Genomic DNA, 26,234 nt, shown 5'->3' with positions numbered 1-26,234 from the left:
CAAAACGGAAGTGCGGTGCTTAACGGGAGCCGGCGCCCGGAAGGTCAGCGTGTGAAGGTGGCAGTAGCAACGCGGGTCTTCCCGCTGTTGCTGTCGGGGCCACGGCCGAGCACACGACCCCGGCCTGAGGTGGTGGTGGGAAGCCCGCCGCTGTTTGCTGCGACCTCATGGAGGGTGGCGGAGGAAGTAGCAACAAATCCACCGGCGGGTTAGCGGGCTTCTTCGGAGCGGGAGGAGCGGGTTACTCGAACGCTGATTTGGCCGGCGTCCCGCGTGAGTATCGGGCCTAGCTTGCTCCCATTTCTGACTGTTTCTGGGACAACTAGAAATGTGTAGCGTTCCCTGTCCTTTTCCTGTTCACCTTCATTAGATTCACCACCAGTGATAGGGTTTCAAAACTGAACGAATTTGGGGGATCATCAATTCCCGGGAAGCTCTTTTATTGACCTAGTTTCGACAGGAAACACAAAATGTCCTCCTTTAGCTCCCCCATCTCTTTTCTCTTCACACACTTTTCTGTATGTGTGGCCCTGTTAGGAGACCCTAGTTCTACAAATAAACATTCCAAATAACAAAAACCCGCAGTTACTTTTTTTCACGCGGCTTTTAAATGTTTCTACACTTCTAAGTATCGGCTAGGCGGAAACCTCTTTCGTTCTTTTTGTTTACTTTGAGACAATTCAGGAAATCAGAAGGAGCTGGGAAGCGAACGAAACTTATAAGAGATTTATAAACAATGGAAAAGAGCCAAACAGATTTTGAAAGCGAAATAAGCAAATTCAAATTTACAGAGGCATGAATACCCTGCTTGGTGGCCCTGCTCAGTCACCTAAATACATATTTCAGGCTTTTAATATTTTGTAACTATGGATATTCAACTGGATAAGTAGAACTTGGGAGTTGATGGGGAATAGCTCTGTCATGGTTTGCATATGTTTGGCCCAAGACAGAAGTTGGTACCAGAGACTGGGGTATTACTGTGGTAGGCGTGACCATGCTTTTGTTTGGAAGAATGTGGATTTGGGGACTGTGGATTTGGAAAGCAGTGGAATGCTGTCAGTGGAGCATAATGGGCTATCTTAGTAGGAATGTGGAAGACTTTGATACTGAGAGTAATTGAACTGTTGAGAGTAAGTAATTAGGCCCAAGATGGTTCAGTGAAGAATTTCAGTATGTGGCCTAGGGACTGTTCATGTGGTATTTTTGGTTAAAATGTGGCTACTTTTTGCCATTGTCCGAAGAGTGTGCCTGAGGTTAAGATGAAGAGATTTAATTGCTTTGAAAAGAAGTCTCAAAACAGCCTGGTGTAAATTCTGTTGTGTAGTTACTAAAGTTCATGCTTATGAAGAGCATTTTAATGAAAAAAGGGAAATTGAGAAAGGAAAAAACCAAAATGCTTTGAGTATTAAAGGGACACCAGGATGTGAAATGGAGATGAATCCTGTGTTCAAGAGTATTAAATTGAATTAAGGGAAAAATGACCTTGGGGCAAGATCCCACCCACCTAAATTAGCTCCAGGCAACTTAGTACAAACCTTTACTCCCAGGAGACTGGCATACAGACCTCTAAATTCAAGCTCAATCTACAGAGCAAGATCCACTACAGCCAAGCATAGGCAGTGAAGGAGTTACAAAAGAGGAAGCTAGTGATTTATAATAGAACAAGGGGGCCATGTTCCAGCAGAACTCAAGCAGCAGAGCTCAGCAGCTTCAGCCGTGTGTCTCTGGCTTTCTATTCAAGAGGAGAAGGAGACTACTGGGACGATTAATGCTAGTTAGCTGGAGCTAAGGAAGAAATCAGCATCACTGACGTGAAATCTGGGAAGGGTTTTCTGAGAGCACCAAGAAGCTGTGTTCCAGAGATGCCAAGGCTGTACCTCATGCTGCAGCTGGACTTGGTAATGTGTAAGAGTCAGTCACCCACGTGGTACTGATTTTGAGGGCATGAAGGTCATGAAGAGCAGCTGAGGCTGGGCACTCTGAGAAGCCATGGAAGGCCATTGGAGAAGGTTCACCCTCAGTTGCAATTGATGGCCCAGGACTGTGAAGGGGTCAGGCAAAGGAGTGAGACTTGGCACCATGAAGAGAGCCTTTGAGAGGCTATTGGTGAAGCCTAGTTGCAATGGAAGCATATTAGAGACACCAGTACCATGGAATGATCACTAAGAACAACAGCAACAGTGTACTGTGGATCAGCCTGAAGTTAAACTGCTACGGAGGGCAGAGCTGAAGAAGTGAAGCCAGCCCTTTGGAGGATCATGTGTGGATCCCAGACACTGAAACAAGCTATTACATTGAAACTGGTTTGGAGACCCAAAGATGTTAAAGACACCAGAGCCACTGGCTATCTGCTGGGTGGAGTGGAACCAGCTAAGGAGAAAGAAGTTTGTTGCAGTCAACAAAGAGAGTTGAAACTTCAAGGGGAGTTGAAGATCTGAAGACCGTTCTGACATCAGACATGGAGATGGCAGAATGAAGTTTGCCCAGCTGGTTGCCTGTCTTAATTTGGGGATTACAGTTTGGTAATTGGATGGATCTCAGAAGAGACTTTGAACTTTGGACTTTTAACATACTATGTTTAGGTATGGCCTCCATAGACTCATGTGTTTGAACAAGCCTATGGAAGCCAGGGAGTAGAATGTGATGGTTTGCCAATGTTTGGCCCAGGGAGTGGCACTATTAGGTATTATTGTTGGAGGAAGTGTGTCACTTTGGGGGTGGGCTTGGAGACCCTCCTCCCAGCTGCCTGAGGGTGCTAAGTCTGTTCCTTCGGATGAAAGTGTGTCAACTCAGCTCCTGTACCATGCCTGCCTAGATGCTGCCATGCTCCCACCTTGATGATAATGGACTGAACCTCTGAACCTGTAAGCCAGCCCCAATTAAATGTCCTTTATAAAACTTGCATCGATCATGGTGTCTGTTCACAGCAATAAAACCCTAACTAAGACAAGCCCTTCCTAGAGTGTTTCTTCTTGCTAATCCTTGAAGTATTTCTCTAAAACCTTTATACTTAAAAACATTGTATCTTAGGATTTCTCACGTGCATAAAATGAAGGGCACTACTTGTTGTAAAATTATAAGTAATAAAATGCTGTCTTTATCCCCCACTAGATCTGTCGCTGCAGTGCCCCAAGATACCTGGTAGATATCTTGCACACATCCCAGTTCTGTGGTGGCCCAGTGTCTCTAGCCACTGCACACTTTTCTTACACTTATATTGCTACATGAAAGAACACTTAACCCAGTAACCTTGGATCCAATTGATAAGATACAATTGCCCACCAAAACATACAAAGCCCTGTATGCATCATCCCTTAAGAACATTCATAACAACCTGTAAAGGCACAGCGTGGAATCTTAGCATCAACCTCCATGTTGTCTCCCCCGCCACCTTCTCTCTCTCCTTCCATTCCCATCTCCTCTTCCTTCAAGCTTTTCTCCCGCCCATCCTTCCTTCTCGTGCAGTGACAGGCCTCATTCTATCTTGTACCTGCCTCTCCTGTGACATCATCCCACAACTACTTACTGTGACAAAGTAATTGTTGACTTTGGTGTACATATGCTACTGAGGAGGGTGACATAAGGACACAGCAGTTAGTGATAAATGCCATGACAGAATAAAATAGGGCCCTGGGATGACGACGGTGGTGGTGGGAGATGAAGGCTATATGAGAACGAGTCAGGGAAAAAAAAACAACTTGTGAGTTGACATTTGAGCTGTGACTTAAATTTAGCAAAGATGAGAAAGAGAACAAACTTGACGTGTTTCTGGAACAGCTACCGGGTCAGTTTGTCTTTAGAGTTGCAAGGGAGTGAACTACGAAATTGATTGTAAGAGCAGAGAGGTGGAAAACAGCAACAAATACAAGCTTTTATAAGCAAGGGAAAGGGGATTGGATTTGATCTAATTGTAGATGGAAGCCATTAGGGCTGGTTTCCTAATTTTTACAGAGAAAGTGAGTTGAAGGGGTAAGAGAAAGTAAGTTGGTAAGGAACCGTTGGTATGAGATGGGATGCTTGCATTGGGAACAATCAACCAAGACATAGAAGGACCCAAATATTAGATTTAAAGATCTATGAAAGTTCATTTTTCTTGCTAGATTATTTTGTTTTCAAAGTTGGTAGATTTAAAGTTAACCTGGAGATTGTATTTCTTTTCCATTAAGTTTTATATCTGGGTAAAAACAAGGATTCTCCTTATCATCAAGATTCTGTTAGTAAAATTATTAGAAATGTGATGTAGACAAACTGCTTTGATAGATTTCTACAATCAAAAACCTAGCCCAACCACTCTTTTCCCTGAGAGACTGATCATAATTGATAATTGATTGTCATGCTAAAGTCATGGAGAGGAGGTGGTATGGGCACTTTCTGCCAAGCCTGGTATCCTGTGTCGGATCCATGGAAGCAAACTGGTAGGTGGAAGGGGCACTAGTGGGACCTCCACATGCATTCAAGCACGCGTACAAACTCAAGAAAATGTATAAATGTATAAAACTAAACATAAACGAAAACAGTAATAACTAACCTAAGATAATTCTAGGAGTTTCATAATTTGCCGGTAATTCAATATCTTAGGGAAATGTAGTGCATTGGTGCAAGGCCTAGTTCCTAAAGAAAATTTACATTCATTGGGTTTTTTGACTGTTAGCTGAGTCAGTCCTGTATGAAATAATTGGATGGATTTTGTTGCAATGTGACATTCTGTTTTCTATCTCTAGTGACTGGTATGAACCCCCTGTCTCCTTACTTAAATGTGGACCCACGCTATCTCGTTCAGGTAAGATAAAGCTTTTGCTAGTTTGGTTTGGCGCCTTACTCTACCAAAGGTTCAAGTGCTTAGACCTGACTTGAGCTGCAAAGTACTCCTAGAAGAACTAATCAGATTTCTCTGTAACAAGACCCGGCTGTCCTAGACTCACTTTATACACCAAGCTGGCCTCAAACCCACAGAGATCAACCTGCCTCTGCCCCCTGAGTGCTGGGATTAAAGGCGTGCACCACCACAACTTTTCAACCTATTAAATGACATTTACAGAACATCCACAGCTAATGTCATACTTAACAATAAGAGACTGAGTCATGACAAATCAGGAGCAATAAAAACATTTCCGTTCTCTTCTCAGAATTGTCTAGGCAGCACAGCTAAAAATAAAAATAAATGTAGTAGGTTTTGCTCAGGCTTGGTGGTGGATACCTTTAAGTCCAGTACTTGGGAGGCAGGCAGAGCTCTGAGTTTGAAGCTACATAAATATGACCCTGCTTGGTGATGGTGTACACCCTTATTCCTGCCAACCACTGGGGAGGACAGCTCATGTTTACAGAGCGGGTTTCAGGACAGCTGGGTCTATTCAGAGTGGGGGAGGGAGCTTAGCTACAAAAACTTAAAGAAAAGCAGAAAAGCAAGCAAACCTTTTAAAATGAATAAATGAATTTAGCAAGGTTGTAAATGTAAGAGCTATAGCCATAAATCAGTCTTTTCTCTGAAATAGCAGTGAGAGCACTCCAAAAGTAAAATTAGCCAAAGTTTATTACAGTTAGCATAAAAATGTTCCAGAGCTACATGGAAAGATCCTGACTCAAAAAAACAAAAAGGAAGAATTAAATAATGAAAAGACATATCATCTTGGAAAATTAGCATTGATAAACTGGCAACAGTCTCCAAACTGACCTATAGATTTAGTGCAATTCCTATCAAAATCCTAAGGGAATTGGGGAGGGGGAGGTTGAAATTGGGAGTTAGATCCCAACATCCATATGTTAGTGCAAAACACATAGACCTGATACTTGTGAAAATCAATGAATGAGATGATTTATCAACCTAAAACCTTTTCCTGACAGGTTCAGTTACTAAGACATGTATAGGTCAGTGCAATAGAATTGAGACTAGAAAGAAACCCTCACTTTAATTGCAGTTTTTCAAGGAGGGTGCCAAGGTAATTAAGACAGGAAAATGGTCATTTTCTGAAACGATTTGGACAACTAGAATGAATGCAAAAGAATTAACTTGGACCTCAACTTCACACCATATGCAGTGTTAATTCAGATCAACAGGTAACATTGTGAGCCCCTTAAAATAAAATCATAGGTACCAGTGGTTGTGATTAAATTAAAAAATTTTTTTAAAAAATGTATCTTTGATACACCACTAAAAGTACAAGTAGTAAAGGGGAAAATTGACAGTTGAATTTAGTTGAAATTTAATTTTTTCTCTATATACTTTAGACCATATCAAAGAGGGACAAGGCCTGGGCATAGTGGTACATCCATTTACTCTCAGCATGTAGTAGGCAGAGGCAGATGGATGTCTGTTTAGTTCCAGAACAGCCAGCCAGGATTATGTGGAGATACCCTATCTCAAAAACAAAAGAGAAAAAAGCGACAGGACAGCCTAAAAGCTGAGGGAAAATATTTCCGAAACATCTGATGTCTTGAAATTTTTACATTTAAGAGAAAAACATCAGTTATAAAATTATAATGGATCTGAATAGATATATCTTCATGAAGCCATACAAATGTCTAATAATCACATTAATTAAATATGATCATAGATGATCTGTCACTTCACATAAACCAACATACAGAAAGAAGATTGGGAAGCTGGTCAGCAAGCCAGTAGGAACATCAAGTGATGTGGGTGCTAAAGCAGGCATGGGAGTGCGTGAGAAAGTAGAGGCAGAAAGATCCTTAACTACATAGTCAATGATGATCTTGAGATTTCTTTGTGTGTGGGGGGGGTGGATTTCTTTCCCCGCCCCCACCCCAGATGGGTCTTGCTGTGTAGCTCTGGCTGCCCTTTTGCTCACTGTGGATCAAGCTGTCCTTGAACTCACAGGGATCCTCCTGCCTTCGAAATGTTGTGATTAAAGGTGTGTGCCACTGCTTTGGCCTGAGCTTTAGATTCTCAAGAATGACTCTCAGAAAAGGAAAAAGGCTAGAACTGCTTTGGAAAGGCTTGGCATTTCCTAACAATATGAAAAACAGTTTTGACCTGGCAGTTTTGCTCTTAGATTCAAATTCAACTTGAGGACTACGGACATCTTAAATAGTACTCATCTTGGTAGGAGGCATTATCTGTGGTCTCTGTTACTTTCTGTTGTAAGTTGTATATGAGCTGCTGTGCACTTGTCTCCAACCCTTGCAGTGTTGACTGTGGTTGATACTGCAGAAGTGTGGGCTGGTGCTCTTGCTTGTCCTTTTTATTTCCAATTCTTAGTTGTCTATTTCTGAATTAAAGGGCAGTCGTTTACCTTTTCTGGTCAAATAAAACACTTCTGAAAACAAGAGGTTGAGAATAAGTTAAAATCGGGTCATTACTTAAAAACTCAGGAAGCATCTCTGACATACAGAATACCAAATACAATATTTTTATTGTCTGCCAGATCATTTTCTGTAGTGAGTGTATGGGGTAGCATGAGTGAAAATGGCCTCCTGGGCTCCTTGTTAGGCGCTGTCACCTTGTTGAGGGAAATGTGTTGCCAGGGGTGGGCTTTGAAATGCTCAAGCCAGGCCTAGTGTACTTTCCTCCTGCTGCCTGCTGATCCAGGTCTAGAACTCTTAGCTCCCTACTTCTCTGGGGCCATGTCTGCCATGCTTCCATTGTGACGATAGTGGACTACACCTCTGAACTATAACCCAGCCCCAATTAAAGGTGTCCCTTTATAAGAGTTGCTGTGGTCATGGTGTCTCTTCACAGCAGTAGAAACCCTAAGTCATTAGATGGCTCCGGGAACTGGGGTATTGCTGTGATAGGCCTCACCATGTTTTTCTTTGGAGGATGTGGACTTTGGGTGAGAAAAGCAGTGCAGTGCTGTAAGCTTGGCTTAGGGCCATACAAGTAGGAGCATGGAGGATAGTAGTGCTGAGGATGATTTGAACTGGGGGTTCCAGCTCAAGAGGTTTCAGAGGAAGACATGTTAATATGTATCCTAAAACTATTATTGTGATATTTTGGCAAAGAATGTTGTCACTCTGCCCTTCTCCAAAAAAAATCTGCCTGAGGCTAAGTTGGAGAGTTATGGATTGACATCTTTGGCAGAGATATTGACTGTGTTACTTGGTTATTAGTGGCTAAGCGTATGCAGATCTATAGTGAAAAGGAGCAAGGAGGGGGTTGGGGATTTAGCTCAGTGGTAGGCCCTGGGTTCGGTCCCCAGCTCCAAAAAAAAAAAAGAAAAGAAAAGAAAAGAAAGAAAAGGAGCAAGGAAAGTTACAAATTGTACAGTTTGAGAAGGGGCACCGGGAAGTAGAATGGACCTAAGTCTGTGTTCATAGGGATAAGTGGATTAAAGAATCCTGATGGTAAATGGAATAAAAGGAGTGGTGACCCCAGGGCAAGAGCCCACCCAGCTAAACTTCCAACTTGTGAAAAGGAGTTTAAAAAAGTTTACATCTAGTGAAAGTACATGCCTTTATTCCCAGCACTCAGGAGATAGATGCAAGCAGATCTCTAGAGGAAATTGGAGGACAGCTAAATTTAGGAAAGGAAACCGTCAAAACCAGAAAGCTGGTAAAGATGTAATTGAACAAGGGGCCATGCTTCAGCTTCAGTAAGCAACAGAACTTGACAGCTAGGTTCTAGCTAAGTCAATGATAGAAGAAAGGGGCTATGGAATCCCCCTCTGTGGCTAAGGAAATCCTCTGAGGCCAGGCATATGTCGGAGGTGTCTGCATGGAGGCCCGGAGAGGCCATTTTGTGAAGCTGTGAAGGTGAAGCCTGGATCGCCTTGGAGATGCCATGGCACTGGGACACCTGCTGAGTAGGGCTGAGAACCAACCCAAGAGAAAGACGTGTGTTGCGGTCGACTAAGCTAAAAGGAGTTGGAGTCTAAAGAACGTTTGCCATCAGACATGGAGATGCAGAGTTCGGAGTTTGCCCAGCTGGTTTTTGGTCTTGGTTTGGTCCAGTAGTCCCTATTTGGGATTTTACTGTTTATCTTGTTCCATTGTGTGTTGGAAGTGTATGATCTGCTTTTTCATTTTGATTTTTCAGGGGATTACAGCTAGCAGATTGCTTGAATCTCACAAGAGACTTTGAAATTTGGACTTTAAAGCAATGCTGACACTGTTGTAGGCTACAGGAACTTTTTAAGTTGGACTAAATACATTTTGTATTATAATAGAGCTATAAGCTTATGGTGGCCGGGGGGTGAATGTGGTAGTTTGAACAAAAATGTCCCCATAGGCTGGGGTGGTGGCACTATTAGGGGGTATGGCTTTGTTGGAGGAACCTGGGTCAGGCTTTAAGGTCTCAAATGCTCAAAGCAGGCATAGTGTAACTTTCTGCTGCCTGCTGATGGAGCTCTCAGACTTTGAGCTGCTTCTCCAGCACCGCGTCTGCCTGGGTGCTGCCATGCTTCTAAGAGAAGACATTTAACTGGGGGCTTTCCTACACTTTCAGAGGATTGGTCTATTACCGTGGCAGAGAGCAGAAAGGCGTGGCCTTAGAGAAGTAGCTGAGAGTTTTACATCCTGATCCATAGACAGCAGGTATAGAGACAGACATTGGGCTGTCTTCAAAGCCCATTCTAGCTACACACCTCCTCCAAGGATCCACTTGGAAATCCTCCAGTTCAACTAGGGACTCGTAGATTGAACAACTACTGGATTCTTGTACTTTCTGTTGGTAGACAGCCATTATTAGAATATAGCCTTCTTCCGTGTCCTTTAAATAGACAGAAGGTGTGGCCCAGAATAAAGGCAAATCTTCCCACTTGAAATGATTTTTTTTTTAAATCACAGATTTGCCTAGCTTCTGGGTTTTAGTTAGTTCCATGGTTCTGTAGACCAGTTGACAACCAAGAAGTTGTCATTGTTTCTGATTTATGTGCTGGCTCTTATTACAGACAGTTTTACTTTTGCTTAATGTGGTAAATCATTTTGTATTTATTTGATTGTTTACTTATTTCAAAACTACTTTGAAAAGTTGACCTGTAATCCAAGCACTTGGGAAACTGAGGCTGGATATTGAGTTCCAGGCCAGCCTAGACTACATAGACACTGTCTCATAACTAGAAGAGAAAAATAGTAAGAAATTTACAGCTATCCAAGTCTTTAGGCAATACTCATCTTGGTTTTCCTTTTTGACCCTTAGGATACAGATGAGTTTATTTTGCCAACTGGAGCTAATAAAACCCGAGGCAGGTTTGAACTAGCTTTCTTCACCATTGGAGGATGCTGCATGACAGGTAAGTAGTTTGGTTTTTTTTTGTTTGTTTGTTTGTTTTTTAGATTTATTTTATATGTGAGGTCACTGTCACTGTCTTCGGATCCCATTACAGATCTGAGCCACCATGTGGTTGCTGGGAGTTGACGAAGAACCTCCAAAAGAGCAGTCAGTGTGTCCAACTGCTGAGCCATCCCTCCAGCCCAGGATTTCTATTTTTACTGTCCTTAAATCCAAGTTGTTAATGGTGCTCAAAGTGAAAAATAGGTAGGATACTGTTTTCATCTTTAAAAATTGTATTGTGGGGCTGGAGAGATGGCTCAGCAGTTAAGAGTACCGACTGCTCTTCCTGAAGTCCTGAGTTCAAATCCCAGCAACCACGTGGTGGCTCACAGCCATCTGTAATGGGATCTGATGTCTTCTTCTGGTGAGTCTGATGACAAGTACAGTGTACTCATATACGTTAAATAAATATTTTTTTAAATTGTATTATATTTTTATTATATGAAAAAACAGCCAGAATTATTTTTCATATATATATACTGTTATGATTCACCACCAGGGGCTGCATTCGGGGCACTGAACGGGCTTCGTTTAGGATTGAAGGAAACTCAGAGCATGCCCTGGTCCAAACCAAGAAATGTACAGTAAGTCTGGATGCTTGCATATGAACCATCACTTCGGGGTTTTTGTTAGTCACCATCTGATGTTAATGAAATATTTAAATAGTTAACATTCCCCCACCTCTCTTTTTAATGTATTCAAACGATAAGGAACCAAGTTGTTGTGTTGTGTCTTAGCTATGCAGAGGAGTGGATTTTGAGTTAGTGTCCTCATTCAACTGGTACTGCCCTGACCTGATTTCTTGGTTTACATGTGTTCTGTTCTCCAAATTTCTATGGCATACTTTTTAGATTGCTGAGCTGCTAATAGGGACTTTTGACTGTTCTGGGTCCCATGGGACTGGAGAACTTGGTGATTTACTAGCTTCTTGCTGGCGTGGTTCAGTTAAATGGGGAGGAACAGAAGAAACTCTTAGATAGAATTTCTGCAACTCCAAGATCATTATTGTGTGTGCATGTGTGCGGGTGTCCATGTTGGGGGACAAGGGTGCATTGAAGGCCAAAGGTCAGCCCTACGGTGTCCTTTCTCAGGAGCTGTCCCACTTACCCAGTGAGCCATCTGCCCAGATTCTGGTACTTAGCATTCTTAATCTCTGAATGTGAATGTTTTGTTCTGCCAGAAGATGGCAGCAGATGGCCTGGAGTTGGCCTTAGGAAACCTTAAATGTTTGCCAGGTTTTTCTGTTCCTGCGTGAACAATTCATTGACAATTCAAATTTTGTAGTATAAGAAGCCAAAGTACCGTAATAAATTCCTGTGAACTCATACTCTTCTACAACAGCCATCAGCCTTGGCCAGTCACTCAGTTTCTTCTTTTGTGTCATTTTGAAACAATTCCCCAACCAGTAGTAATAATGAGTTTAGAAGTAGGAGGGGTTGGGGATTTAGCTCAGTGGTAGAGCGCTTACCTAGGAAGCGCAAGGCCCCGGGTTCGGTCCCCAGCTCCAAAAAAAAAAAAAAAAAAAAAAAAAGTAGGAAGTCTCTTAGCAAAACATTATATTTCATTTTTGAAAACAATAGCAACACAATCTTTCTCATTTTCCCATATTGAAAGCAGCATTTAATAATTGGGAAAAGGGTAGAGTTTATAGCCAGACACATTGTCTATAGTTTCATAGTACTAGTTTAATCTCTTCATAGTTTGTGATCGAGTGAACTTTCTCTGCTTTCTGCCGTGCAGAGTTGTGGACAGGTGACGGTGATAAAAAGTGAAGTAGCTATAGGGTCACAGATGGATGGGCCACCAGGCTGTCCGTCCCAGACGGCTTACTGCATTGTTACTTTGTATCCAGCAGTAGTCAGCCGTCCCAGACACTCCTGTGACGGTGTTACCCTGCTGGGAGAGTAATGTGTGCTCTTGGCCTGGCCACTGCGTCACCGTTCTGGTGGCCTGTGGCTCTGGTGTAAGAAGGAACTTTGCTTCCCCGAGAGAGCGCTAAGCGTCCGCTCTGACGGCTTAGCTCCAGTGTGGGAGCAGACAGCGCTTTGTCCGTGTGCTCTCCCTCCTAGGGTGGTTCTGCCTGTCTCTTCAGTTCCGCCTGGCGTTCTAACACCCACGTCCTTTCCATGGGTCCTACTTAGTATCCTGAAATGTACTCCATTCCCAAAGAACGTCAGACCACTGTGTCACAGTTACAGTGACATTGTTTTAACACAGATCAGTTTGTAAATACATTTCAGTCTGCTGTTTGAAGCCTTTGTATTTAGTCTGCCCTGAGTAATTTTGTATCTCTACTAAAGGACTTTTGTTTAGTAATTGCCCACAGTCTTGGGAATTTTTATCATAGACCTCACTTGTATAAAGTGACAACCATGTTTATTAAAAATCTGAGGTGGTATTAAGGTGTACCTCAAAGTCCCAAAAACATCGAGGCTTGGGCCTATGTGTTTTAAGTATCTACTATTATGGCTTATAACACTAGTAAAGAAACAGTGATCCTAAATACATTTTTTTTTCTCATTCTTCCCTGGTAGGATTTTGAATATGGTGACTAGACAAGGGGCACTTTGGGCTAATACTCTAGGTTCCCTGGGTAAGTATGAATCTTGTTCAATTGATTTTTTTTTTTTCTTTTTCTTTTTTTCGGAGCTGGGGACCGAACCCAGGGCCTTGCGCTCGCTAGGCAAGTGCTCTACCACTGAACTAAATCCCCAACCCCTCAATTGATCTTTTGTTTTGAGACAGTGTCTTCAGTTGTGCACTCACTGTGGAACAAACCCAGGGCTCCAGGCATGCTAGGCAAACACTCCTCCATTGGGCCACGTCCCCAGCTATTAAGTCATTCATATAAAGAAAGAATGTGTGGTTTTATCAACCAAGATTCTGATTCTGGGCTGAACAACATTTAAATCCACTCAGGTGGATATTGTAGTTATCATCTGTGAAAAGACTTGTAAATACTCTTGTCACAGTTTGCCAAGTAAACTAAATGACATCCAAACCATAGGGCTATACCTGATAAGAAAGGTTCAGAGTCCTGTAGTGAGACGTGACAGACTGGGTCAGAGCTTATGCTCTGTTTTCCAAATAGCCTGTTCATTAGTGACTTCATCTGTAGATTGCCAGGCCCTAAATGGCAGGGTTGCAAAAACTCTTTTGTAGATAAGGAAAGCGTTCACAGCTGTAGGCAAGGGTAATGTAATGGTGCTTAGTCAGAACCCAGTGCTTTCGTCATGCTGTCCACGAAGAGCTTGCTCTTCTGACTGCTAGTGATTGACACTCTACTTGAGGCACATATACATTACTCACCATCTGAGGCTTTCATAAAAGTATAGAATTTCCACAACACACAAAAGGCAAGTACAGCTGTAGTTGATTTGGTGTTTTTGAGCCATGGTCTCCCTATAGTTTTGGCTGGCCTGGAACTCACAGAGATCCACCTACCTCTTTCTCTAGAGTACTGATATTAAAGGTGTGTACTGCCCATGTAGCTCTAATTCTGAAAAGTTGTAAGAAAGAAGTATAATGCATATTGGGCCTGATAGATACAGGTGAGATACTGTAGGCCTTGGCTAATGGCTCTGTACAACTGAAGGGTTTGTAACGTATAAAAGTCAGGCCTTGTGTTTATTGATATTTGGGGTGCTTGTTTTTGGGGAGAAGGTGACAGGACCTTTCTATATAGGTAAGCACATACCTGGATGGGCTGGATCTTGCCATGTAGACTAGGCTGGTCCCTAACCTACAGAGAGATCTGCCTTCCTCTGCCTCAGGAGTGCTAGGATTAAAGATGTGTGTCACTGTTGGCAATAGTGTTTTTCTATAATAGAAATATGTAGGTACTTTTTTTTAAAGCATAGGTAGCATAAGTAAACATTTGAGATTTTTCTTATACTCCACAGTAATGGTTTCTAGTGATAGCATTGCTTCTGCGTCTTCACAAGCCCTTCTTTGTGTAACCAGTCGGTTGTATGCACATGTACCTGGTTTTATGTATCAGTAAATGAAGGTTTTCCTAGCCTTTTGGTTTGTTTTATTTTTTGTGTTGGCTCTCCTGGAACTCATGCTGTAGACCAGGCTGGCCTTGAACTCAGAAATCTACCTGCCTCTTGTCTCCCTAGTGCTAGGAATAAAGGCATGTGCCACCATGGCCTAGCATCTTCCTGCCTTTTATGTGACTGTACTCTGTACCCTGTATTAGGAAATTCTTTTCTGGATCCCTGCAGCAATGCAGACACTTGTTGCCAGAATTTCCCTGTTAAAGCAGTGCTCGGGGATGTTCTGACTGTCTTTGGTGTGCTTACCTAAACGATTACTGTTCTGGCTTTCATCACCGTCTCTCTCTGCTTTAGCTTTGCTCTATAGTGCTTTTGGCGTTATCATTGAGAAAACACGGGGTGCAGAAGACGACCTCAACACAGTAGCAGCTGGAACCATGACAGGAATGTTATATAAATGTACAGGTGAGTGATACTGCATGGAAAACTGAAAAAATTTTATAATATTCAAAGGAAAAATGCACATGCCTATATACACACAAAGAACAATCTAGTACTCTAACCTTATAGTTATTAAGGGTTTTATTATTTTCTTGACACCAACTTCTGGGAATCTCATATTCTGCATTTGCCATCTCATACGTGAAACGAGACAATATTTGTTCTTTTGTGACTGACTTCTGTTTCATCAAACATTTCTTCACAGCCCATGACATGTTGGGTCATGCTTCAGAAACACCACCCCCCTCCTTAAAGGTTATAAGCACAGCGTCTGTTGCGTTTGCACCATCATTCGTGAATCTGTTCTTCTATCCAAAAGATGATGATGTCTCTTGTTTGCCAAGTAAAATCTTGTTTTAAACTAAATGACATCTAGATCATAGGGCTATACCTGATAAGAAAGGTTCGGAGTCGGGCTGGGGATTTAGCTCAGTGGTAGAGCGCTTACCTAGGAAGCGCAAGGCCCTGGGTTCGGTCCCCAGCTCCGGGAAAAAAAAAAAAAAAAAAAAAGAAAGGTTCGGAGTCCTGTAGTGAGACATGACAGACTGGGTCAGAGCTTAGGCTTGTATGTAAGTCTTCTATACAAACCTGAAGGGAAGAAAATCACAGGAACTTCTCTTCATAAACAAGGCAAGATAAACTGTGTTCATCTGCTATACTTCTCTTTTGTGACCTAGGCTAAGCAAATCCTAGTCTGACCCAAAAGTCTCCTCCACCACCACCACCACTACTACTAGTTCTTCCTCCTCCTATTCCTTTTCCTCCTCCTTCCTCTTTCCTCCCTTCTCCTTCTGCCATAACCACATTGCCTCCAGGATGGAGAAATAAAGGGAATCTTGGGAAAGGGAGGGGTAAGTTGAGCTGGGCCTGAACAAAGGACTGAACTTTGGGGATGTCATATGATAGCATTAGGAAGATGTGGAACACAAGTCTGGAAGAGTCAGATTTGAAGCATAGGAAGCTAGAGCAGGAAGCTAGAGTAGGAAGCTAGAGCAGGAAGCTAGAGCAGGAAGTTTGTATTTAGGTTAAAAGTCATCAAAGATATTTGAAGAAAGATTTACTAGAATTGGAATGGAGAGATAGCTCAGTTGTTAAAACTACTTCTTGGCTATTCTTTGAAAGGACCTGGATTTAATTCTCAGCACCCATAAAATGACTCACAACCATCTCTAACTCTAGTCCTAGAGGACCCATTCCCTCTCCTGGCCTTGTATGCACTGCGTCCATGTGCATACTGACATCAAGCAAAACACCAATATACAATCAATCAAAAGAATTACTAGAGTTATACTTGTGTGAGAGATTGTTAGAAATGTGGCTAGAAGGTAGAAGCAGCCAGGCATGGTGGTTCCCACCTTTAATCCCAGCATTGAGTAGGCAGAGGCAGGTAGATCTCTGAGTTTGAGGCCTGTCTAGTCTACAAGTTCCAGGACAGCCAGAGCTACATAGACCTTATCTCAAGGTGAAAAGGAAAAGGTGGAAACATAAAGTCAAAGTAGTTAAGGAATACTGCTGAAGATGTTTAAAATGATATCAGCCTCAAGTGCAGCTACAGACGGCAAACTTTACACCTGATAAAGGCGTGAGGGAAAGGTGCATATCAAAGACAGATGGATTGGGCTTGTCTGGTGTACATGAAGTGCTGGGTTCGATATTCAGTGCTACATAAAACCAGATGTGGTGCACACAAGAAATCCCAGCACTCTAGTGGTGGAAAATCAAAAGTTGACGTTCCTTTTTAGCTGTGTAGGAAATTTGAGACCAAGCTGGCCAAGAAGAGACACTGTCAAAAAGCAAACCCAACAGAAATACTGTTTGTAACGTAGTAGAAACGTTGTATGTATCATTAGTTGGCTTTGCCAACCAAAAGGTCTTAACAGAAACAAATTCAGAGAGGGAAAGGTTTGTTTAGACCTAATGTTACTGAGTCAAGCCTGTAGGAGCAGAGCAGGCCTGTTAGAGCTTGCCAAGAAACACAGATGGATGGCACTCCTGACTGGCTCTCCTGACTGGTTCTCCTTTTGCCCTTTTCTTTTGTCCGTTTCCCAGCCTATGAGATGGTGCCACCTACCTACAGGATAGATTCCCCCCTTCAGTTTATCATCTGGAGTGCCCTTCTAGATAGCACGCTTCCTCGGTCAAGTTGTCAGTAAAGACTAAGCATCACGGTGTGTCTTTGAGGGACGCAGTAGTTTGCTGTTCTGGCTTCCTCCGCACTGCACCATCCATTCCCTATGTGTGTGCAGTCTCCTAAAGGCAAGACCAAACTCAGGTTTTTTACTTTGATAGTGTTACATTCCTTAGTAAAGTGATGCTTTGTTTCATTTTGTGTCTCCCAGAGATTCTTAGTCATTTGGACAACTTTCCTGTAGACATTGTTTTTGTGTAGCAGAATGAGGGCTGTAGTACAGTCCTGTTTTAGAAACAGAAAGTATTGGCTCAGGGCCCTCACAACCAAGTTCTCTGAACAAAGGAGATTCGGTTGCCTCAGAGGGACACGGGGCTGGGAATAAGAGGCAAAAGCAGAAGCAGAAGGAAACAAGGAAGAAGGAGGGTGGGCATTTGGTCCCAAGAGGACAAAGAACTGCCCCTGGGTAGAGAAGACATAGACGCTGCCCATAGTCAAATGACCATTTATAAAGGTAAAAGGAACGTCTGTGTTTCTTGCCCTGTGTTAGAATGAGGCATTTAATTTTAATTGGGCTGTTACTTAGGTGAGCCAAAGGTGCCTTCTGATTGCTGGACTTCAGTACTTAAGTAGTTGAACCTTGGTAGTCAGCCACAGGAGGAGGAGGTGACCAAATAAGGGACTAGACCTCAGTGGGTAACGCTAGGAATGGAATCTTACGGTCTTTAGCAAGGCAGAGGGAATCAGGGAGAAGGGCAAGGCCTGCCAGAGCCATGCTCTCCATACAGAGACTGATGAGAGTCCTTTCAGTTTTTATAAATCCTAATTTAATATTTGATACAGATTACTTTGGAGAAAGATGAACATTGCATTCTGGAAGGTTTTGGTGTTTTTTGGTTTTGTTTTTTTTTTTGTTTTTTTTTTTTAAGATTTATTTATTTATTATATATAAGCACACTGTTACTGTCATCAGACACACCAGAGGAGGGCACCGGATCCTATTACAGATGGTTGTGAGCCACCATGTGGTTGCTGGGAATTGAACTCAGAACCTCTGGAAGAGCAGTCGGTGCTCTTAACCACTGAGCCATCTCTCCAGCCCTCATTCTGGAAGTTTTAATAAACTTATGGGAATACCATTTAGAAGATGAGACTGAATCAAACGTCCCATAGTCCCCAGCCTTCCCATTAGGCTCACTCTTCTACATGATTTGATCCCTCGGTACAAAGAGGAGACCAGTCTTTCTACAGCTTTTATCTCATTTGAGGGGTTTTATTTGGTTTTCATTTTGCTTAGAATGTTCTTTCCAAATACGTTTTTTTATGAATTTTCATCCATTCGTCTTGTTTATATATGGCTTTCTTGAGACCTCCTTTAAACATATAAGGTTCTGTGCTGCAGGATAAATTACTGAAAGCCAGATTACTAGTCTGCATATTAAAATTGGTAATAACTATTGCCAAAGTGACTTTTGAAGACTCTGTATCATTATCAGCTTGAAGTATCATCTACTCTGTTTTTTAGCTTTATTTTTTTATTATTTTTAATTATGTGTAAATCTGTTAGTGCCTGTATGTGAGTATATGCATATGGAGGACATCGGGATGGAGTCCCCAGATGCAGTTACAGGCGGTTGTGGGCTGCCTGATTGAGGTGCTGGAGTCTGGAGGAGCTAGGGTGTTCCAAATCACTGAGTGTCTCTAGCCCTACATTGTGTCCAAATGAATGCCGACTGATGAAAGATAGTTTTTGTTATTGGTTTGATTTAGTTTTGAAACAACGTCTCACTCATGGCTTCAAACTTGTGAGGAATCCCACAACTCCTTCCTGACTGCCAAAAATAGTCTTGTGTCTCATTTCGGTTTTCCGTGGTTGGTGGTAAGATTGAGAAACTTCTGATATTTATTGCTATTGTAATTTCCCTGAAGCCCTTTCCTTCAGGGTGTGCCCTCAGTTACTTTTTTTGAAACATTTCCAACATTACAGCAATTAGCCTTTTACCTATTACATATGGTACATGAAACTTTACCTGATTCGTGACACCAACTGTAATCCATTTCTTTTCAACTGTTACCTATCTCAGGATACTGAGATCGGAGGGATTACAAGTTCAAGGGCAGCCTGGAAATTTTCTTTATTGAGGAACCTCCTTCAAAAAGTAAAGATAGGATCAGGGAATCGTTCATGGGTAGAATGCTTGCCTGTCCTTCATGAAACTCTAGGTTTGATTTCCAATGCCTTAGGAAAGAAAGCCCTTTCTAATTTGATACTTAAAATAGCAGTCATAGAAAAGGTCATCGAGAGGTCTTTTGAAATGTGCGTGTGAGTTCTTCTGTAGATCTGACATTCAGTTTTGACATTTAAAAAGAGAACAGGTTAACTAATGGTAATCCTGATGGTGTTTGCTAAATTTGAAATGCTAACTTTTTATCCCTTTTTATACTTTGCTAACTTTATTTTTATAAACTGACATTGTTTGTGGAAAGCTAAGACTGTGGAAGGCATTAGGAGAGAAACACCCTAAACAGACTGATACAGTCCATACAGATATCTTGATGATAGTAAAATTTTGTTCTCTTGAGATGTATATATTACAGAATGTACAGCTTTGGCGAGTTTCGTCAGACGTGCTGTAGCAGGATCGCCCTCTGTTGGCTTCTTGGACCTTATTTCCCAAATAGATGTTTATTAGCCTCTTTTTTTTTTTTTTTCTTTTTTCTTTTTTCTTTTTTTTTGGAGCTGGGGACCGAACCCAGGGCCTTGTGATTGCTAGGCAAGCACTCTACCACTGAGCTAAATCCCCCAACCCCTTATTGGCCTCTCTTAAGATGCTCGTTGATAGCAAAACTGTAGCTGTTCTTATTCTGGTAGAATGTAATTGAAATGGAATGCATTTACATGGACGTGAACTAACTTCCTTTGAGAAAAAGTACGTAGACATTAGACTGAATTAAAATCGTGAAATTCTCTCCATCTTTCTTCTTTTGGAACAAGGTCTCGTGTAGCGAAGACAGGTCCGTAAGTGGCTCCGTAGTGGAAGCTCTTAAGTTTCTGGTCCTCTGGCCTCTGCCTCCCGGGTGCTAGGATTGTAGGCTTTGCTGCCAAGTCAGCTTGAGACTTCCTCCTGCTCCAGGAGCCCCACGATACTTTACAGACAACTAACTGTGTCTAAACTTCTCCAGATCTTTGAATCTAAACGCTGAAGTTATGTTTTGTTCTATCACAAAGTTTATTTCTGCAGTCAGCCTGTCCTCTTGAGTTTTGCTTTAAATCAGAAATTAAGAACAGGAACTGTCTGCTTTTGTTGGAGTGACTTCAGTGTGCTATGGTTCAACACATTATTACCAACTGTTCCACAGTTGCCCTTGCTCACTTTCACAATTGGCAGTCCTTGTCGCTTGACAGAGAATTCCTTTACTTTCGTCTATGGATTGGCAAGTTTGGTACATTTTTAGGTTTAAGGTTACCAGCAGACAGGAACTGGCTCCTGTCTTTAAATACTTAAAGCCTGGTGTGGCGGTTCGTGCGTGTGACCCGAGCACTGGACACCCCACTGGAGACTGGAGGCATTGGTGCAATGCTGGGCTTGCTGGCTTGGAGAAGAGGCATGTGCTGCTGTACCAGTTTATGGGGTGCTGGGTATTGGACTCAAGCTTCAGACCTTGTAGGTAACTATTCTACCTCCCCAGGTTCTACTTGTGTATTTGTATATAAAATAAAAGTTCAAGTGCAATCCATTTTCAATATAGAAAGCTGTTCTTACTCTCACATGTCTCAGGAAAACGTGGATTTTATGATTCCTTTGAAGCTTTGTCTCATGTCTTCAGTAAAGTACGATTGCGGTTTGGAATGGGTGGACTGCTAGAGCCCACAATAATGCCTAATGCACAATAAGGCATCCATACCAAGATACCTTTCGGAGGCATAAACGTAGAACACAGACTGTTAGTTAAGCTGTTTAAAACAAAAATGCATTAATAGCGAATTCATGTATTGAATCTGAAGGCACTTGGAAGATTATGGTGCGGGCTGCGACACAGCTCAGTGGGGAAAGCACTTGCTGCCGAACGCAGTGCCCGAAGTTAAAGCTCTAGGACCTACGTGGTGAGGAGAGAAGCAGTTCCAACAAGTTGCCCCTTGGACCTCCACAGCACACGTACACACACCTAGGTGCACAGATACACACAATGAGTAAATACATCTTTTAATTAAAGATTGGGATACATCTTAATGGAAAGGCATTAAAGCAAGATCTTACTACAGAGCACTGCTCAGTGAATATTCCTTTCTGTGTCCTTGTAGAATCGGTTACTCTTTACCCAGACAACTTTGACCCAACCCTTGAGGCTCTGGTGTGTGTTTATTTTCTCTGGGTGTCTGCACACCTGGCAGTCAGAAAACAACTTCAGGAAATTGGTTTTCTCTTTGTACCATTTGAGTACTGAGAGTTGATCTCTAGTTGTCAGGCTTGGAGGTAAGCCCCTGTACCAGCCGACACATCTTGCTGACCCTGATGTGCGTTTGAATGAGTATACCCATGTATGTAACAATTCACAAAGGTAAAAGTAAAAGTAACCCGACTGTCCTTTACCGGGGAAATGGATACTTACAATGAACTCTGTTAAGCCTTTACAAGGCAAGGGAATGCTGGCATAGGAAACAGTGTGGATGAACTACTAACAAAGGTAAGGGTATCACTGACGGACAAACACTGGGTCACACTCTACTTATGTGAGATACATGTCCAGAATAGGCAGAATCGTTGAGATTTTAAAAAAAAAAAAAAGTAAAGGGGCAGGAAATGAGGGGTTTAACAGTTTAGGTGAAAATGTTTTCAAATGTAAATATTGTTGAAAATAACACAATACAAGCTAGCTCAGCAGTGAAGAGCACTATCACAGAGGATCAGGTGTCTTACAGCTCCAGGGGACCAACAGCTGACATTGAGGTCACTGAGATACTGTACATGAGCACACACACAATTTAAAGTAACTTAATTTCAAAAAAAAATCATTCAAACATTATCATTGAGATGTGTGTTAAATGTATGTTCTACAATTGTACTTTTCCGGTACTGGTATACATGGACTCTACCACTGGGCAACACTCTTAGCCACTGTACAGTTTTTTGATGGGAGGGAAGTGAAGGTGAGATCTCCTATAGACCAGGCTGGACCCAAACTTCCTGTGTGGCCAAGGATGGCCTTAAACCGCTGATCTTCCTCAAGTACTGGATTGTAGGATTCTAAGCATGTGCCACCATACAAGTCGTATGCTGTGCTGGGTGTTGAACCATGGCTTCATTGATGCTGCGCTGAGGATTAGCATTCTGCCAGCTGAGCTCCACCCCTGGCCTCCTTTACCAGTTTTTAATTTACTGATAAACAACTTCCCTAAGCTGAACATGTAAATGCGTCTTGTTCCCCTGAAGCAGGAGCCACAGCACCACAGGCAGCTAATTCTCTCGTCGTCTTAAAAATAAATTCGCTCTGCTATTAACCAGTCTCTCTGTCCAGAAACACGGCACTTAAGTGTTCTGACTCTTGTTTTTCTTCCCCTGTTTGGAAAATGCAGTCCTTATCCTGTTCCTGTAGCAGAACTACGTAAATAAGCTAGGAAGTAAAGCTGACCACACAAATTGTGTGTTTGTTTTAATTCATGGAGGTTGAACATTGGCCTTATTTACTTTGTTGTTAGCAGTGTATTTGCTGATCAACTTCCTGTTCTGAACTAGAGAGTTGCTCAATTTTAAGAGACTCTAAATCAGGAGGCCCTTGGGGTTTTTTTTATTGTTTCTTGTTAATTTTTTTTTTCAGCCAGTTGCTAAGACCTAAAATTAAAAAGTTAAAAATTAGATCTTGGAGGCTGAAGAAGTATCTTCGGGGGGGGGGGCATAGGTTTAATTCCTAGCACCCGCAGGGCAGCTCATGACTTTAACTCCAGCTTTAGGAGATCCAACACACATGCAGGAAAAACAATTCACATTTAAAGAAAATAATAATTAGAACTTAGGGAGCTGAGTGTGATGGTGTGTGACTTTAATCCCAGCATTTGGGAGACATAGGCTGGTGGTTAGAGGCCAGACTGGTCTGCATAGTGAGTTCCCAGTGTCTCAGAAGAAAGAAATTTGGAACTTGGCTGGTGTATGTGAGAAAGGACTGCTTTTAAGCTAGGATTGGGTTGGTTAATACCAGCAGATCTTAAAAGTATTACAGGTGCCATTGAAAGATTTTCGACCCCTGGTGCACAAGCTGAAGAGCAGCCCAGGGTAGATGGTTACTCGAAATCTGAGAAATAGTATGGAATTTCTTGCACAAAGGGCAAGCAGAAACCATGTTTCTAGAGCACAAGGTCAATTTGGTAAAAGTGATTTGCAGTTCTTTGAAGACCAGAGGATGGCAGTCATGTGGCTGCAGCCCAACACAAAGGGAGCAGACAGCCTTTTGGGTCTGCAAGGCCTTGGAGATGTGATTGGGAGACAATAAAGTGCTTTCTGTCCATTACCTGCCCTCTGTCATTTCTCTCCTATTGTGGCAAGAGCCCCTTTTCCTTTACCTTGTTTTGTCTTGCTCTCAAGTAGGCTTTGGGGGTTGTACTTTGCTTGCCTGATTGAAAGCACCTTTACTGTCCCATGTGTTCGTTGTTTCCATTGTATGATTTTGTTTTAAAGTTCATGTCCAGCTCTACAGCTTTTTCTTAACTTAATAGTCAGTAGCACAAGATTCATCCTTATTAAACAAGATCAGTATATTTTCCAAATGTTGTAGTTTCTAAACCACACTGAATGGTTTAAGTTCAAGTTCAGTGTTACAGTCCAAATACAGCAAGATGGCAGAAATAGGAACTTAAAAATATTTCCCATTTATTTAAAGATTTTTTTTACTTAAGCGTGTATATGTACATGTTATTTATATCAATACCTGCATGTGGGTTTATGCACTGTGTGTGTGCGCGCCTGAGAAGATTGTGAGCCACCAGGTGGGTGCTGGGAACTAAACCCAGGTCTTCTAAAAGAGCCAGTACTTTAACAGATAGTAACAGATAGGCCATCTTTGCAGTAAATACTTTTTTTTTTTTTTTTTTTTTTTTTGGTGAGGGTTTTTTTTTGTCTTATGCTTTTGATCTCCCTCCCACACATTTACCTATGGTATTTCACAGTGGAAGCCTAAGAGCCTAAGTAGGACTTAAGTATGTCTTCAGACATGAGACTCTGGAGGGGAGTAGCCCTGTATCAGCTGAAGCCATCTGGTAAGACAGAAATGGCTTAGTTCTGCTGTTGTAATAGAACATCGTTACTAAAATTTTACCGAGGTGACTGTCATGGAGAGCTCAGAGGCTCCAGTAAGACAGCTTCTTTGCTACAGGCTCAGCTCTCCTTTCTTTTTCCTCTCAGCCTCTCTTTCTCCCCCACCCCATCAGGCACTTGTGGAGGTCTGAGATCAATTTGCAGTTTTCCTATAGGCTCCGAAAACCAAACCCATGGCAGGTACTTTTCCCCACTGAGCCCTCTCCTTGGGCCCTTTTGAAATGTGACTCAGACTTCTGTAAGCTCTCTGGAATTTGTGCTGCCTATTTGTGAAGCTGTAAAACATGACCTTAGCCCCTTAAGTTTCTTTGGGAAACCCCATCCTGGTGGAGTTTCTTACTTTTCTTTCTCTACTATGTAAAAGTAAGTGAGATGGCTCAGAGGTTAAGAGCACTTGCTGTTCGAGAGGTCCCAACAACCACATGGTGGCTCACAACCATCTGTAATGGGATCTGATGCCCTCTTCAGGCAGATGGATGAATATGCAGCAGAGCACTCATACATTAAATAAAATTTTTTAAAAAGCTTGCGTCACTGCCTCTAAACAGTAGTTATTTTCAAACATTTCAGATTAAATGCTTATTGGTAGATGATTTTTTTTCTTACAAAACTTGTCTAGTGTACAAATAGCTCAACTAGTCTGTTAATGCTCGGTGTTTTAGTTGTGTGAGGAATATCAGTTTGAGGAGGGCAGGGGAGGGGAGTGCTGGTATCCCCATCAGTGCTGACTCAAAGCTTGAGTGCGTTTATCACCACTGCTTCTTGGGTCCTCAAATATTTGAAGGACCTGTCCAGAGTCCGAATGCTGACAATACTGTTTCCACATAGGATGTGCACTTGGTTTACAGCCTGAATCCATTGACAGTGCTAGTGCTGAATCTTCCAACAAGCATGAAATGACTTAACTGTTTGGTGTGGGTTTTTTTTTTTTTTTGTTTTTTTTTGTTTTTTTTTGTTTTTTTTGTTTTTTTTGTTTTTTTTTTTTTTTTTTGGAACTGGGGACCGAACCCAGGGCCTTGCGCTCTACCACTGAGCTAAATCCCCAACCCCTGTTTGGTGTGTTAACCAGAACTGTTATTTCCAGTGGGACTGGGGTTAGCCGCACCTCATCAGTCTGGAGTGTAGGTACAGGTCATGACAAGTGCAAGGAAGCTACCAGCTTACAACAACAAAAACGTGTACTATATGATTAGGGAATTACCTCCTGAGTTTGATAATGGTTTAAAACTTTCCTCTTGCTTAAGGTAGATTATTTAAAAGAGGAGCTTTTGGGCTGGAGAGATGGCTCGGCCGTTAAAGGCTAGGCTCACAACCAAAAATATAAAAGAGGAACTTTCTCTACATTATCTATTTTGCAGCACTTTTATCCCGGATTTATTAACATTTTTCTACCGTTAATGCTAGGTCGTGGTATGTACAGAGGTGGTTTTCATTTGTTCTCCTTTCCCCAGGTGGTCTTCGAGGAATAGCACGTGGTGGCCTGGCGGGACTGACACTGACCAGTGTCTATGCACTGTATAACAACTGGGAGCACATGAAAGGTTCCCTGCTCCAACAGTCACTCTGAAGATGTCTGCCACCTCAGGAATGGGGGACACTTCATAGTCATCCAGATCAAGGAATAAGTCAGTCTGGAGCTGCTTTCTCTCTTGCACCTACAATTACTTTGAACAATTGGAGACTCTGATTTGCTGTGACAAAGATCATGGATGCTTAGCCTGGACTGCACTGCTTGCCCTCTGAGTGGAAGCCAAACCCTTGGTGGCTCACTGAGAATGTGTTCTCTTCTCCTTTGGAGATGACCTCGCACCTCCTGCCCCCAAACTGGAAAACCACTTACTCTCCAAATTTATTACCATGTTAATTCATTTAAAAATCTAAAACTTAATATTGCCCTGTTTTCCAAATAAAGGGTGAAAATACAACCAAAGCTATATTCCAGCATAGTATCTTGTGGGGTGAAAAATGCAGCCAAAGTCATACTCCAGCATAGGATCTTGTGGATATGGAGATGGTTTGCCAGGTAATCACTTGCTGTGCAAGTGTGAGGTCTTGAGTTTGGATCCCCAGCA

General features: G+C 42.2%; 1 protein-coding gene and 1 non-coding gene across 5 annotated transcripts; both read left to right on the top strand.

The window, feature by feature from the left end:
• The first annotated feature begins 4 nt into the window (after nucleotides 1-4).
• On the top strand, nucleotides 5-26,096 carry Timm23 (translocase of inner mitochondrial membrane 23). Of its 4 annotated transcripts, none has more exons than XR_010058311.1 (7): nucleotides 5-273; nucleotides 4,722-4,780; nucleotides 10,094-10,187; nucleotides 10,728-10,812; nucleotides 12,763-12,821; nucleotides 14,581-15,130; nucleotides 15,243-21,830. XR_010058311.1 is itself a non-coding variant. In NM_019352.2 (7 exon segments), coding segments are annotated over 7 exon segments (630 nt in total). In that variant the 5' UTR covers nucleotides 67-167; the 3' UTR covers nucleotides 25,730-26,096.
• LOC120097670 (small nucleolar RNA SNORA74) lies at nucleotides 12,076-12,270 on the top strand. Its single transcript, XR_005495217.1, has one exon. It is a non-coding gene; the product is annotated as a small nucleolar RNA SNORA74 (small nucleolar RNA).
• Nucleotides 26,097-26,234: the final 138 nt, after the last annotated feature.

This window comes from Rattus norvegicus, chromosome 16 (assembly GCF_036323735.1).
Source record: "Rattus norvegicus strain BN/NHsdMcwi chromosome 16, GRCr8, whole genome shotgun sequence".
Classification (NCBI taxonomy): Eukaryota; Metazoa; Chordata; class Mammalia; order Rodentia; family Muridae; genus Rattus; species Rattus norvegicus.
The sequence above is the reverse complement of the archived record's forward strand: the minus strand, read 5'-3'. Positions and strand labels throughout refer to the sequence as shown.

What these genes read in the sequence shown, in the direction of transcription:
- Timm23 (XM_063275668.1), top strand. Translation starts at nt 168, where the DNA reads ATGGAGGGTGGCGGAGGAAGTAGCAACAAATCCACCGGCGGGTTAGCG. An exon ending in ACCCACGCTATCTCGTTCAG is followed by an intron (nt 4,781 to 10,093) that starts GTAAGATAAAGC and finishes TTTGACCCTTAG; the next exon opens with GATACAGATGAGTTTATTTT. An exon ending in TCCAAACCAAGAAATGTACA is followed by an intron (nt 10,813 to 25,613) that starts GTAAGTCTGGAT and finishes TCCTTTCCCCAG; the next exon opens with GTGGTCTTCGAGGAATAGCA.